At 45.8% G+C, this 16,192-nt stretch overlaps 1 protein-coding gene across 1 annotated transcript in view; it reads left to right on the forward strand.

Moving 5' to 3' along the window:
- Positions 1 to 560: 560 nt before the first annotated feature.
- LOC139473796 (activating signal cointegrator 1 complex subunit 3-like) overlaps positions 561 to 16,192 on the forward strand; it is a 228,620-nt gene continuing 212,988 nt past the window's right edge. Inside the window, exons 1-14 of the mRNA XM_071256556.1 lie at positions 561 to 657; positions 2,227 to 2,489; positions 4,185 to 4,753; positions 5,015 to 5,141; positions 5,801 to 5,850; positions 6,672 to 6,799; positions 7,015 to 7,153; positions 8,262 to 8,387; positions 8,884 to 9,084; positions 9,389 to 9,529; positions 10,091 to 10,255; positions 10,732 to 10,888; positions 11,892 to 11,983; positions 13,672 to 13,806. Coding sequence (XP_071112657.1) covers positions 2,246 to 2,489; positions 4,185 to 4,753; positions 5,015 to 5,141; positions 5,801 to 5,850; positions 6,672 to 6,799; positions 7,015 to 7,153; positions 8,262 to 8,387; positions 8,884 to 9,084; positions 9,389 to 9,529; positions 10,091 to 10,255; positions 10,732 to 10,888; positions 11,892 to 11,983; positions 13,672 to 13,806 — 2,274 coding nt within the window. The 5' untranslated portion in view covers positions 561 to 657; positions 2,227 to 2,245. The remainder of the gene's footprint in view (positions 658 to 2,226; positions 2,490 to 4,184; positions 4,754 to 5,014; positions 5,142 to 5,800; positions 5,851 to 6,671; positions 6,800 to 7,014; positions 7,154 to 8,261; positions 8,388 to 8,883; positions 9,085 to 9,388; positions 9,530 to 10,090; positions 10,256 to 10,731; positions 10,889 to 11,891; positions 11,984 to 13,671; positions 13,807 to 16,192) is intronic.

The raw sequence follows: 16,192 nt of genomic DNA on the forward strand, positions 1-16,192 counted from the left end.
CATTATTTTGTAATTGTATCAATTTAATACCGTGATATATTTACCTTAATGTTTTACTGTCCGTTGATGGCGGGAGATATTGCCGACGTGACGTCATTCAGTGTAGATTCACTGGTTTCTATACATATCAAAGTTTACCAGGGACCACGGGGCGGTCTCGGAATCACCAGGGTGAATGCTGCATCAATATACAGCTGTATAAGATGCGAGGACTGTATGAAGCACAATAAAATCCCTTTATGACTCTCCGAAGTGTTGTCTGTAAATATTATGTTTAGAGTATCGTATCTTCTTATCATATTAAATACAGTTTGATGTGATTGTCGTATTGGAATCACTCAAATCAATATCTAGTCTGATGCATTTAATATTTCAGGAAACAGGTGAGTCTTTATCTTCTTAAAACGACGCCACGAGAAAACTTGGATATGTGATCCGTAATGCAAGGGAACTAACTCGTGGCATTCAGAACCTTCCGTTGAGTCGGAAACCGATCCATGCTGACTGATTGAACTTGAAGGCAAGGGCGGATAACTCCCAATTCTTGCATCTGTTGCAAAACGAGACGAAAGAAAGTTTTATACCTCTTATCTTCTGTCATTCCTTAAAGCATTGGATTAACTAATCGTCACCCACTTTAGACACATGCTTACTCAGGTAATATTCCGTTATGTTGAGATTTTCATGAAAATGTGTGTGAGCTGTGCATGTTCATTATTTATTTTGTCTCATTGATTTCGGTTTCGCATATGCCACACCATGTGATTTTATGTCAGTTCCACAGTGGAGGCCACGATTGGTTGACGATGTATTAAACCTGTCATTATTTAGTGTTGCCGGGATGGTGGTGGTGGTGGTTATTCACTACGTGAATACCCCTCAGTTGTCAAAGCACTGCCATTGCCAAAAATAAATAAGATTTTGACACATTATCTGTGATGTGAGAGCCGACAGTCATGACGTTATCATACATATGTCTTCACGTAAACTATTTTCGAACATCCATACTGATCGTAATTTGTCGCGATATAAAGAGAGGTGTGGCGTCATCCAATGACTTGACAGTTCATACATCTGACTTGTCAACACATGGTTCATGTGAACAGCTGGTGAAGAGCTCTTCACCCATCAGAACAGCCCAAACAGTCGTTCAGATTTTCCCGTGGTAGATGAACATGAAAGTGGAATATTGTAAGCATTATGATTTGACCAACATTCATAGTTTGTGAATAGGTTTTAAGTTTTAATGACAACCTGCAAAAAAAGTATAATGATGAGAGAACCATGTCCGACCGGACAGTGGGGTAGCCTAGTGGTTAAAGTGTTTGCTCATCATGCAAAAGGCCCAGGTTCGATTCCCCACATGGGTACAATGTGTGAGACCCTTGAGGATCGATGCTCATGATATTAATCACTGGATTGTCTGGTCCAGACTCGATTATTTACAGACCACCGTTATAAAGCGGGAATATTGCCGAGTGTGGTGTTAAACATCAAACCTGACGTGAATATTGCAGGAATATTGCTAAAAGCGGCATATTACCATACTCACTCACTCACTCTAGTCAGATCCCATTGTAGCTGATGTTAGTGAGGCATGTACAACTTCAGACCTTCCCTTATAATCTTGGTATGCAATATCATATGAAACTGGTTGTACAACCATTCATATAGGCTAACATCTAGACTCTGAAAAGAAAACATTTTACAGAAAAAAACTGTTGTTAAATTGTCTTAATGAGATATAACAAAAAGGATCCCAGAGATTCTCTTCCTGAACCTGCAGTAATCTAGACTTGCCAACTATTATAGACTTGCATGGGCTATATTAGATATACCGTATTCGATGTAATAAGCGCCCAGGGCGCTCTCAAAATTAGAAATAGGGGGTTCTTATTAGAATATTATTTTGGTTAAAAAAAACATAAAACGACATAAATTTTGTGGTTTATGCTGACAGCTAAAATGTTTATATACGACAGATATATTTTTCCAGAATTTAATTGCCCATAATTAAGGGTGCATATAACACGAGTGCGTATTATATGCGAATAAATAAATCTTGTGTAAATTGATCAATCGGAAGGGGTGCTATTATTGATTGTTCACTAGCCAATATATTAACAAATATCACCGTGGGCACTTATTACGTCGAATACGGTAATTGTTTCAGAGTCTGTATGCCAGACATAATAATTTATAATATACTTTTGTCTAACATTTTAGATAGTCCGCTGTGACTGATATGGTGAGCTTGCCGCGCCTTACTGGCGCACTCCGAGTTTTCTCCAATGTTTCGGCCAGTGAGGTTCAAGGGGCCGGGGGTAATGACGATCTGGCACAGCGCAGACTGCTGTCAGCAGAGAAAGAAAACAAGGGAGGTCACTCCTGGCAAGATCTGGTGACTCTACTGCAGAAGCGAGGAGATGTAGAAGCCAAGGAGTCCTCTGCTGTCCTGAAACAACTCATTGCCTGCGCCAGATCTATTGGTGAGAAACTGAGCATGCACAAGTGTCTGGTTTGGTGTCCTGCAGAATTATTAATTGATGTCAACGGTGTTCACATCTTCTCGGGTCAAGGGAGTTAACTAACTTTAAAAGTCCAGTTTCAACCCTTACCAAACTAGGCTTGAACTCCTGGGCTCAATCGTAGCACCACCAGTGGCTATTAGGAGTTAAGTCCCTTCTGTGCCTTCTGTGCCTTCTGTGCCTTCTGTCCCTTCTATGCCTTCTGTCCCTTCTATGCCTTCTGTGCCTTCTATGCCTTCTGTGCCTTCTGTGCCACCTATGCCTTATGTGCCTTCTATGCCTTCTGTCCCTTCTATGCCTTATGTGCCTTCTGTGCCTTCTATGCCTTCTGTCCCTTCTATGCCTTCTGTCCCTTCTATGCCTTCTGTGCCTTCTCTCCCTTCTATGCCTTCTGTACCTTCTGTGCCTTCTATGCCTTCTGTCCCTTCTGTGTCTTCTGTCCCTTCTATGCCTTCTGTGCCTTCTGTACCTTCTGTCCCTTCTATGCCTTCTATACCTCCTTCTATGCCTTCTATGCCTTCTGTCCCTTCTATGCCTTCTGTGCCTTCTGTCCCTCCTATGCCTTCTGTCCCTTCTATGCCTTCTGTGCCTTCTATGCCTTCTGTCCCTTCTATGCCTTCTGTGCCTTCTATGCCTTCTGTGCCTTCTGTCCCTTCTATGCCTTCTGTCCCTTCTATGCCTTCTGTCCCTTCTATGCCTTCTGTGCCTTCTATGCCTTCTGTCCCTTCTATGCCTTCTGTGCCTTCTGTCCCTTCTATGCCTTCTGTCCCTTCTATGCCTTCTGTGCCTTCTGTGCCTTCTATCAGATTCCACCTCTCGTATCACTTGCATTTGCTTAAAAAAATGGCGACACCCAGTCAAGATGATCTGATCAATAATCAAGAACTATATTGTGATAAAATGTGTGATTATGTGAGTACCTTGATTAAAAACATGAAAAGATTTTGAAAATATCTGTTGACAACTAGTTGGCGGTGCACATGCTTTGCAAATCCTGCAATCAACCGAAATCTCTGCACGACAGTTTATGAACTGGATTTCGATTTCGTTGCCCGATTTTGATTGGACTAAGCATGGTCCAGCCAAAGTGTAACTCCATAATACCAGCCTTGCTGGGACTTCACATGATGCATGTGTATTACCTGCCTAATTTGTTGTTTGGAATCCTAGATAAATCTCTTTATCATCCAACACTGGCTCCCACAGGAGATATCGCTTGGGTGAGATCGAGCGTTACATTGTACATATCCCTGCAATGGAATTGCATCACCATGCTTTGCAGACCATTGTGACATCATTGGTTACAATGACGTCACAATCAAATGACATTACTAATGGCTCTGCTACTGAAGCTGTAAGCAGTACTTTTTTTAAGACATTGCTTATTACTGTCTACAAACTGAAAAAGTTGGAGGAATGGTGTTGGATGATACACTTGTTGATAAAAGTGGAAAAAAGTCTTCGGCATGCCTCCACTTTTATCAACTCGTGTTTATATATTTGATATCAAAAGACACTCGGGTGAGATTCACTATGTCACGCTGGTTCCATTCCCCATCACTCACTCATTTTCCCATGGGTTCTATTCCCAACACCAAACTCACTCACTCACTTACTCACTTACTCACTCACTTACGCTTCTGTCCTTGTTTCCAGTTGGCGGTGAAGCATCCTCGGACATTGTGGAGGGAGCAGCAGCGTACCTGTTTGAAATTTTCAAATTTGCGGAGAGCGTTGGTCAGAGAGAGACGACGACTCTGAGGAGCATCTTCGGCCCATTCCCAGCCACCGCAGCAACCAAAGCATGTGAGCTGGTCTCCCGCATCGTGTCCTGGTTGCCAGGCGACGTCCTCCTGGAGGATGACTTCCACGGTCGGGAGGAAGCAGATGGAGCAGCCATTATTCAGGAATTTGGGAAAAATATCAAATTCTTAACTCCATCACTAGATAGGGAAGAAGAGTTGTCGAGTTCCGAATCTGAAGATGAAGTGGAAGAGAAAAATGTAGATTTGAAATATAACGCTCCGTCCGTGTCGGGGAAGAAGGCTGCAGAGGGCGGAGCAGGACGATTGGAGGACAGGTGTGACTCATCATGGCTCCTTCAGGAAGTGAGGAAGTACTTCTCATCGGGGGAAACAGACATCGGGCTGAGTCTAGAGGACCTGTCCACCACCATCTTTGAGGTTCTGTGTTCCACCAAAACGGATGAGGAACTGCAGAATGAGGTTTGTGTTGAACATTGAATAGGTTGAAATTATATACACCCCTAAATCAGAATCCTGAATAGAATGTGTTAATGAATCTCCATGGGAACTAGAGATTGTGAACATCAAAATTGAATTGATCAAAAATATTTACTATGCTGTTCTAGACCTGATGAACAAAATCTTGATCAGATTTTAGGAGTTGTTAAAATGTTTCCTTCTTATCTATATTAAATATACAAATCTGTTAATGTTACTTTCTCACCCTTTGTTTATTTTCAGCTGTTTGAGCTGCTTGGTTTTGACCGTTTTGAGTTGATTCAAAGTCTGCTGTCGAACCGGAGTCGCCTGATGAAGACCCTAGTGGCCGACACTAACAGAGCAGCAATAGCACAAGTGCAGGCCCAGAGTAGGTCACCGTGACATGTCAATTGGCTGTCAATGTAGGTCACTGTGACGTGTCAATTGGCTGTCAATGTAGGTCACAGTGACATGTCAATTGGCTGTCAGTGTAAGTCACAGTGACATGTCAGTTGGCTGTCAATGTAGGTCACTGTGACATGTCAATGTAGGTCACAGTGACATGTCAGTTGGCTGTCAGTGTAGGTCACAGTGACATGTCAGTTGGCTGTCAATGTAGGTCACTGTGACATGTCAATTGGCTGTCAATGTAGGTCACAGTGACATGTCAGTTGGCTGACAATGTAGGTCACAGTGACATGTCAGTTGGCTGTCAATGTAGGTCACTGTGACATGTCAATTGGCTGTCAATGTAGGTCACAGTGACATGTCAGTTGGCTGCCAATGTAGGTCACAATGACATGTCAATTTGCTGTCAATGTAGGTCACAGTGACATGTCAATTTGCTGTCAATGTAGGTCACAGTGACATGTCAATTTGCTGTCAATGTAGCAATGTGACTCCATTAATTGGTCAAGTCTCATGTCAGTTGGCTGTTAATTTGATCGCAGTGTCACATTTCACATGTTTTAATTGGCTGTCAATGTTTGTATTCAAGTATAGTTTGTTTTATATGATATGCTGCTTATGTTGTCAATATATTTACAGGAAAGAAGGAAGTGGACAGACCAACCTATGGTTGCCAGGTTACAATACAGGTAGGCAAGTCAGGGAGGTAGTTGCTAGGTTACAAGACAGGCAGGCACGTCAGGGAGGGAATGGCTGTTGCTAGGTTACAAGACAGGCAGGCACGTCAGGGAGGGAAAGGATGTTGCTAGATTACAATACAGGCAGGCATGTCAGGGAGGGAATGGCTGTTGCTAGGTTACAATACAGGTAGGCATGTCAGGGAGGGAAAGGCTGTTGCTAAGTTACAATACAGGTAGGCATGTCAGGGAGGGGGCTGCTAGGTTACAATTCAGGTAGGCATATCATGGAGGGAATGGCTGTTGCTAGGTAACAATACAGGTAGGCATGTCAGGGAGGGAATGGCTGTTGCTAGGTTCGATACAGGTAGGCATGTCAGGGAGGAGGAGGCTGTTGCTAGGTTATAATGCAGGTAGGCATGTCAAGGAGGGGGAGGCTGTTGCTAGGTTACAATGCAGGTTGGCATGTGAGAGAGGGGAGGCTGTTGCTAGGTTACAAGGCAGGTTGGCATGTCAGGGAGGGAGAGGCAGGTGCTTGCTTACATAAAGAGCTGCTTGTCTTGTCTGTTAGTGAGTGAGATCTGGCTCGTGGGTGTCATCATACCCCAACAGCATGGATGGTTGCACATCACTTGATACATCAAACTGTGATCACATCCGGCTGTCTTTGTCGTGTTCATCATTGTGTACAGGATAACACTCAGACTGCTCAGACACAGTGTACTTCACTCACTCACTCACTCACTCACTCACTCACTCACTCACACTCACTCACACTCACTCACTCACTAACTCACTAACTCACTCACTCACTCACTCTCATCTTTCCCCAGTCCGAGGAAGAGAAACAGCTGATGAAGCAGATACGTAGGGAGGAGAAGAAACTGTCCAAGCGGGACGGGAAGAAAGTGGAGGAAGAGGGAAAGAAAGCCTTCAACCCCCTGGAGATGCGCGCCCAGAGGTGAGGACCTTCACACTGATACACCAATAAAACTTGTCTTGATCTCTGTAATGTGTAACTACGCCTAGCCTTCATCTGACTGTGTGTCAGGTGTCACGTGAAATGTTTATTTACCAGCAGGAGTATGTCACAGGATGAAGATGTTTCAAGGTAACTGCTTTTTACCCACTGGGTACATTCTACCACGAATAACCATGGTAACCGTGTGTTGTCAGGGAGGCGGCGCTGCAGGTGGCCTCCAATCGTCCCTTGTTCACCAGCAGCAGCAAGGTCTACCAGAGAGAGAAATACCCATTCGTGTTCGACTCTTACGAGGAGGCGAGACAGTCATCAGCATACGTTGGGGGGAGCAGCGTGAGTGGCATGTCCAGTTCCTTCTGCCGTGTGTGGATGTTGGGTGCTACATAAACTGTCCCATTAGCAAACGACTTGAATTATCAAACCTGTCTTGTTGTTGAACAACCAGGGACAGATAACTCCCTCACAGCCACCACCCACACCCAACATTTTACAAGTACTTCAATCATTTGCTGTCACTGACAGTTTCCACAAATATACTGAACTGCTACTGAACATTACCATGGATAGATATATGAGAAACCTTATTTGTCCAAACACTGTAAACATACTTTGAGACATATTAAAAAGATGAAACTTGGCAAAACTGATCATCAAGGTTGAAATTAAAATGTCAAATGTTCTAAAAGTGAAACACAACACTAGTCTTGGAGAAAATGGCATCACAAGTCAGAATGTCGTGTGTCCGCCATGTGCAGCATATGTATATATGTACAACTTTCTGCCACATAACAACAGTATATTGTACAAAGCAAGTGATTTATTTGTTTTGTAAAAGTAGTCTGGAAAATAGATATTGAACCTGCACAGAAGATAAACCTGGGGAATCGGACATAGAATGTTCACATGGTTGGGAAAGAGCTGGTTACGGAGCTGGTTATAGAGCAGGTTATAGAGTATCGTGTGGTTATAGAGCTGGTTATAGAGTATTGTGTGGTTATAGAGAAGGATATAGAGTATCATGTGGTTATAGAGCTGGTTATAGAGTATTGTGTGGTTATGACTGGTTATAGAGCAGGTTATAGAGTATCGTGTGGTTATGACTGGTTATAGAGCAGGTTATAGAGTGTTGTGTGGTTATGACTGGTTATAGAGCAGGTTATAGAATATCGTGTGGTTATGACTGGTTATAGAGCAGGTTATAGAGTATTGTGTGGTTATGACTGGTTATAGAGCAGGTTATAGAATATCGTGTGGTTATGACTGGTTATAGAGTAGGTTATAGAGTATTGTGTGGTTATGACTGGTTATAGAGCAGGTTATAGAGTATCTTATGGTTAAGACTGGTACATTTGATACTGCCTTATTTCACATATTTGTCGCAGCAAGAAGTAATATATCCATTTTTAATCATTAATTCTTTACACGTTACCAATTTGTCCAGATGGTGTTGCCCCAAGGGTTCAATCGTACGGACAACAAGGAGTACGAGGAGGTGTCCGTCCCCCCCAACGACCCCGCCCCTATTGATGTGGGGCAGAGGCTCATTCCTATTGATGAGTTGGATGAGGTGAGACATCACATGTTCACTATCAGTTATAACATTGGAAACATTCCTGAATATAACTCTGGATATATCACTAGATATAACTGTGGATATATACAGTGGATACAGCTCTTGATATAGAACTTACATTTGAACTGTGTGTCTGTTTGTTTAACGCTGCTATATTCCAGTAAATAATCGAGTCTGGACCAGACAATCCAGTGATTGACATCATGAGCATCGATCCACGCAATTGGGATATGATGACATGCATGAATCAAATCTGCGAACCTGACCTTTCCATCATGTTAGTCACTTCTTACGACAAGCATAGTCGCTTTTACAGTAAGCATGGGTTGCTGAAGACCTAGTCTACCCTGGTTCTTCACAGGCCTATAGAATATAGAATATGTTACTAGATTTTGTTGTTAATATTAATTGTGTCCACCTGTCCTACACCATGTACATGTGCACGTCATTAATGTCCATGTCATCAATCACAAATATTTGGTCTGCCCAGATTGGTCAGCTGGCGTTCCGCGGAATGAAGAGCTTGAACCGCATCCAGTCTGTGGTGTTTGAAGCTGCCTACAAGACCAATGAGAACCTGCTGATCTGTGCTCCGACTGGCGCCGGTAAAACCAACATAGCCATGTTGACCATCCTGCACGAGCTGAATCAGCACTTGTCCCAGGGCGTCATCAAGAAAGACGAGTTCAAGGTAACACGGCTGATTCCTTCATTTGTGTACTTGCTATCATGAGGCCTCAATGGAGGAGTGAGTGAGTGAGTGGGTTGGGTTTAACTCTGCTTTTAACAGTATCGAATCAAACCCACAATCATAGGTTTCTGGCGTGCTCAAGGGACGCAACTTTGCACAGCGAAACGCGGCGCCTTAGACGACTGGGCCACCCTTGCAGCGGGAAGAAGAACCAAAGTTCACGTTGCTGATGATTCCATTCTGACTTGTAATTTGTGTGTGCTGATCTGTAATTATGTGTATGACTGTCTCATCTTTCTTGCAGATTGTGTATGTTGCTCCCATGAAAGCTCTGGCGGCAGAAATGGTTCGGAACTTTGGTGGACGTCTGGAGCCACTTGGTATTGCAGTACGGGAACTGACCGGTGACATGTCCCTCACGAAGGCTGAGATCCTGAAAACACAGGTTAGTAGGGGTCACAGGTTTGTGGGAGTCACAGGATAGTAGGGGTCACATAATGGTGGGGGTCACAGGTTAGTGGGGGTCACAGGTTAGTAGGGGTCACAGGTTTGTAGGGTCACAGGTTAGTGGGGGTCACAGGTTAGTGGGAGTCACAGGTTAGTAGGGGTCACATGATAGTGGGTCACAGGTTACTGGGGTCACAGGTTAGTAGGGGTCACAGGTTAGTTGGGTCACAGGTTAGTGGGGGTCACAGGTTAGTAGGGGTCACAGGTTAGTGGGGGTCACAGGTTAGTTGGGGGTGTGGGGGGCCACTTTTACATGCCTCCATCATATTGCTGTATAGGGCTGAAGAAACAATAATTCTCTGGTATTGACTTTCATACATCGCTGTTACTTCTTACATATGTGCTACTAGTTTCCAGTTCAGATCTTTCATCAATGTATCTTTGTCATTATGTTATTTTGTGGGTTATCAGACCCTCCAGACTGTGCATGCTTCAGATTCAAGTTACTTGGGTCAAAATTTAAATACTTTTAGCCATCGTGACACTGATTGTCTGACAGATGCTGGTGACGACCCCCGAGAAGTGGGATGTGGTGACGAGGAAGAGTACTGGTGATGTGGCCCTGGCTCAGCTGGTGAAACTGCTCATCATCGACGAGGTCCATCTGCTCCATGACGATCGGGGTCCCGTCATCGAGAGTCTCGTGGCCAGGACTATAAGACAGGTGCGTCATGGGGAGGGGACACCTTGCTGGTGAGATGTCGACATCAGCTGTCACAGTAGATTGATGTCATATCACAGTATTACTGCTTCACTCACTCAGTAGGATATTACTGTGCTAATATTATGATATTGCTGTGATGTTACTATGATATTGCTGTGATATAACTATGATATTACTATGATATAACTATGATATTACTTTGATATCATAATGATATTATTGTGATATTTTTGTGATATTACTATGGTATTACAGTTAACTATTTTTATAACGAAGATGTTTATAAAGAACTGATGGGTATAATGAACAAATTGTTTGGTCCCGACCATTTGGTATATATGCTGAATGTATGCTCATAATGAACTACAGTCAAACAAACTAAAATTAGTGGTCCCTTTGAGTTCGTAATGACCGTAGTTTACTTTACTATGATATCGTCATGATGTTGCTGTAATACAAACCGTACATTCCACCAGGTGGAGAGTACTCAGAGTATGATCCGTATTGTGGGTCTCTCGGCGACGCTGCCCAACTACATCGACGTGGCCAGGTTCCTCAACGTCAACCCCTACCTCGGACTGTTCTTCTTTGATGGAAGGTTCAGACCTGTGCCCCTCGGCCAGACCTTCATAGGTGAGAACTTAGACCCTCGACCAGACCTTCATAGGTGAGAACTTAGACCCCCGACCAGACCTTCATATGTGAGAACTAAGACCCTCGACCAGACCTTTATTGGTGAGAACTTAAACCCTCAGCCAGACCTTCATAGGTGAGAACTTAGACCCTCGACCAGACCTTCAAAGGTGAGAACTTACACCCTCAGTCAGACCTTCATAGGTGAGAACTTAGACCCTCAGCCAGACCTTCATAGGTGAGAACTTAGACCCTCGACCAGACCTTCATAGGTGAAAACCTAGAACCTCAGCCAGACCTTCATAGGTAAGAACTTAGACCCTCAGCCAGACCTTCATAGGTGAGAACTTAGACCCTCAGCCAGACCTTCATAGGTGAGAATCTAGACCCTTGGCCATTAGCCAGACCTTCATAGGTGAGAACATAGACCCTCGGCCAGACCTTCATAGGTGAGAACTTAGACCCTCAGCCAGACCTTCATAGGTGAGAACAAACCCTCATCCAGGCCTTCATAGGTGAGAATCTAGACCCTTGGCCGTTAGCCAGACCTTCATTGGTGAGTCTTATCACAGACAAGGACTTACACCCAAGCCCCTTGGCCAGTCTATCACAGACAAGGACTTAGACCCATGCCCCTTGGCCAGTCTATCACAGACAAGGACTTAGACCCATGCCCCTTGGCCAGTCTATCACAGACAAGGACTTAGACCCATGCCCCTTGGCCAGTCTATCAAAGACAAGGACTTAGACCCATGCCTCTTGCCCAGTCTTATCACAGACAAGGACTTAGACCCATGCCCCTTGGCCAGTCTATCACAGACAAGGACTTAGACCCATGCCCCTTGGCCAGTCTATCACAGACAAGGACTTAGACCCATGCCCCTTGGCCAGTCTATCACAGACAAGGACTTAGACCCATGCCCCTTGGCCAGTCTATCACAGACAAGGACTTAGACCAATGCCCCTTGAAATTAAACAGTGAGAAATGTTGTTTGTGTCTCAGGTGTGAAGGCCACGAACCGGGTGCAGCAGATGATGGAGTTTAACAACGTCTGCTACGACAAGGTGGTGGCACAGATCAAGGCCGGCTACCAGGTAGGCCTCCATGTTCTGCAGACAGACGCACAGCACACTGCTCTGTTCTTGTGGCGACTCCCACAAGAATAGTCCCCCAGCAACCTGTACTTCAGTGACCTGTACCACAGTGCTGTTGGGGATTCTGCCAGTATTACACCATGGTGCTGTTTGGGATTCTACAATATTAGACCATGGAGCTGATAGGGATTCTGCCAGTATTAGACCACAGTGCTGTTGGGGATTCTACCAGTATTAGACCATGGTGCTGTTGGGGATTCTACCAGTATTAGACCATGGTGCTGTTGGGGATTCTACCAGTATTAGACCATGGTGCTGATAGGGATTCTGCCAGTATTAGACCATGGTGCTGATAGGGATTCTGCCAGTATTATGACCACAGTGCTGTTGGGGATTCTACCAGTATTAGACCATGGTGCTGTAGGGGATTCTGCCAGTATTAGACCATGGTGCTGTTGGGAATTCTACCAGTATTAGACCATGGTTCTGTTGGGGATTCTGCTGGTGTTAGACCATGGTGCTGTTGGGGATTCTGCCAGTATTAGACCACAGTGCTGTTTGGGAATCTGCCAGTATTAGACCACAGTGCTGTTGGGGATTCTGCCGGTATTAGACCATGGTGCCTTTTGGGATTCTGCCAGTGTTAGACCACAGTGCTGTTGGGGATTCTACAAGTATTAGACCATGGTGCTGATGGGGATTCTGCCAGTATTAGACCATGGTGCTGATAGGGATTCTGCCAGTATTAGACCATGGTGCTGTTGGGGATTCTACCAGTATTAGACCATGGTGCCTTTTGGGATTCTGCCAGTATTAGACTATGGTGCTGTTGGGGATTCTGCTAGTATTAGACCATGGTGCTGTTGGGGATTCTGCTAGTATTAGACCATGGTGCTGTTGGGGATTCTGCCAGTATTAGACCATGGTGCCTTTTGGGATTCTGCCAGTATTAGACCATGGTGCTGATAGGGATTCTGCCAGTATTAGACCATGGTGCTGATAGGGATTCGACCAGTATTAGACCATGGTGCTGATGGGGATTCTGCCAGTATTAGACCATGGTGCTGATAGGGATTCTGCCAGTATTAGACCATGGTGCTGATAGGGATTCTGCCAGTATTAGACCATGGTGCTGATAGGGATTCTGCCAGTATTAGACCATGGTGCTGATAGGGATTCTGCCAGTATTAGACCATGGTGCTGATAGGGAGTTCTGCCAGTATCATGTAGGATAAAGGCCCTAAAAAGGCCTACGTGATATGCATAAATTTAAGAATTTTGCAAAACTATCAGAAATTCTTATGATAGTAGTCACGTATGTTCTTATGCATGAGACTTTGTTCTTTTCAAGAATTGCATGTTTGGTACTTGACAACACTAAATGCTGATTATGAAAGTTTTCAGGACGTTATTTTTTTCTTGTAATGTTTGAACTTGAGCAAGTCTTTGGGCTATGGACTTGCTCATACGCTGATATGAACTTGAAGTTCGAAACATCAGTCATTTTCACTCCCCTTGTCATACCTGTATATTTAATTAGGTCATAAACACAAAATACGCACGTGTAAGAAAGAGAAAAGTTGTCAGCCATCTGAACATGTCTGAAAATGTTCAGATCTGTATTTCAAAGTGTTCCGGAAATTGACCCTCATCCTACTTCCTTCTTTATGACCTGACTCTGTTTTCAGGTGATGGTGTTCGTCCACGCCCGTAATGAGACAGTGCGGACGGCCATGATGTTGCGGGACTACTCCAAGAACCGAGGTCACTCCCAGCTGTTCCTTGCTGACCAGGATCGCAGCTACGGCGAGGCTCAGAAGAATGTAAGTCTCAGAATATGTACTCTGGGGAAGTCCTTGTACAAGAACATTGTCACTGAACAACTGTTTAGAAGTGATCAATTGTACTGTTTCAAGACACAAGTATTTCTCCCATTCATCCTATTACATTAAGTAATACGTTACCACTGTTATACCGAGGCTGTTGTCTCCCACAACTGCTGCTATAGCGAAATCTACCACAGAGATCTCAGTTACCTCATACAGCACGTGCGTAGCCACCTAGCTGCCATGTGACACCCTTCACTCTTGTCTCCTTCGTCTGCGTAGCAAGACGTGTATTCCTCCTGCTGAAGCTTTCCTTGAATATTTGGTGATATTTATTATAGTTTATTCTCTAATAAACTGTGCTTTTATGGGGCGTTGCGGTAGCTACGCTTGGTTATAATTTTCCCGCCATTTTTTCTATATACTTGCGGGGTTCGCGTATGCACGTTGTGTTTTACGTTTCCCCTGTTCTTGTATGTTTTGGGGGTTAACATAACTTATTTCTTTAATAAAAGTTATATGTGTATGTTATATGTTCACATTGCTCGTTTATTTTCTTGTGAAAATGCTCGTTTGTGAATCATTGTGGTGCGTGCGTTGTAACCATGTTTTGTTCTTTGTTTATAGCAAACAATCAATGTCTGACATGGATATGTCCCCAGTCTCCACCCCCTCTACCCCTGCTCCTCGGAGTTGCGGGGTGTGCAGAAAGTTTTTGTCGTCCCGGGATCCCCACGATCGTTGCCTGCGGTGCAGGGTTCCTTGCGGGGACACCCGGTGCACCCTGTGCGAAGGTCTGGGGCCTGCGGAGTTTGAGCGGTACCGGCTGTACGTACAGTCCGTCTCCACCCCTGTGGTGGCCGGTTCGTCCGGTCGGGGTCCCCGTGTGGGGTCCCCGTGCGGGGTCCCCGTGCGGGTACCACCTCCTCGGCTGCGGCAGATCCCCTTGCGGCCCTCGGGCTGTCTGGGGATTCCGTCGCCGCATTGTTGTCGAAACTTGTGGACTCCAAGCTGGCGGCCTTATCGCAAGATAAGGGTCTTTCCCGGTACATGACCTTGCCTTTCCCGAGGCTGGTCCTTCCGCGGAAGCCCATGTGGAGCGTTTGGGGGTCCGTGCCCCACCAGTTGCCACGGTACCACAAGGTACCTTGCAACAGCTGGACACCCTCGCTCGACACTCCATGCTGGCAATGTCTCACGGAGACACATACCTGGCTGCAGCGGCCAGTCTGGTCGAAGGTTCTCCTACGGACCGAGACCAGCGCATTTACAACTGCTTGCTCGGTTTAAATGCTTCCCTGGAGTACGTTGCCGGGGCTTAGGCCTTTGTTTCCGGCACGTGCCATTTTCTTCGGCGCCAGTCGTATCTGGTTGCTTCAGGGTTGGACGCTGCCAATCAGGAGGTGCTCCTTTCGCAGCTTTGGTCTGCTCGGACCCTGTTTAATAACAAGATCCCTGGGGTTCTGAAGGAACAACAGGCCGCTGTGTCTGCCGAGGCCTCTCGGCACACACTGGATCTTGTGGGGTCCTTGCATAGGCGCCTGGGTGCCGCTCCGAAGCGGAGCGCGCCCCAGGATGCTGCGTCCGGCAGGCCTAAGGGGTCGGGTTCTTCTTCCTCCGGGAAGAAGCCCCGCTCTGAGGGCTCCGGTAAGGGTTCTCAGCAGCCCTTTCGCGGGAAGAAGGGGAACTGGGGGAAGCCCAAGTCGTCTAAGGACGGCAAGGGCCCCTCCAGGTGACTCTCATTGGAGGGGTTCGTATGCCGACAGCACCAACTTCGGTTGGCCCGTAGGCGAACCCGAGTCACTTGGCCCTGGACAGTTGCGCCTGCCGCAGGCCCCCCTCTCCTTCCCCAGTGGGAGCCAGACTCCAGACTTACTGGGTGAATTGGGAACAAGTGTTCGACGACCCGTGGGTGGTCAACACGATTCGGTACGGCTTTCGGCTCGATCTCAAAGCGAATCCGCCGCTCACCGTTGCCCCGTCGGCAGGTTTCTATTCGGAAACCGATCTTCCCTTCCTCGCCGATGCCATCGGCAGGTTGGTGGAGAAGAGGGCAGTTCGGGAGTTAGCTCTACCAGAAATAACACCGGGGTTTTACTCCAGGATATTTCTCGTTCCCAAGAAGGACAGTGCCGAACTCAGAATGATTCACAACTTGAAATCGTTCAACGAGTTCTACCTGCGCCAGCCGCCCAAGTTCAGAATGTTGAGCTTGACGGACCTGAAAGCACTGATCATGCCGGCCGACTGGCTCACTTCGATCGACCTGAAGGATGCTTATCTGCATGTTCCGATTCACCCGGATCATCACAAGTATCTCAGGTTTGTCTTTCAAGGCAGGCACTACGAGTGGGTTGTACTCCCATTCGGTCTTTCATCCGCT

The sequence above is a fragment of the Haliotis cracherodii genome, unplaced genomic scaffold (assembly GCF_022045235.1).
Source record: "Haliotis cracherodii isolate W230 unplaced genomic scaffold, xgHalCrac1.p SCAF_3, whole genome shotgun sequence".
In the NCBI taxonomy this organism is placed as follows: domain Eukaryota; kingdom Metazoa; phylum Mollusca; class Gastropoda; order Lepetellida; family Haliotidae; genus Haliotis; species Haliotis cracherodii.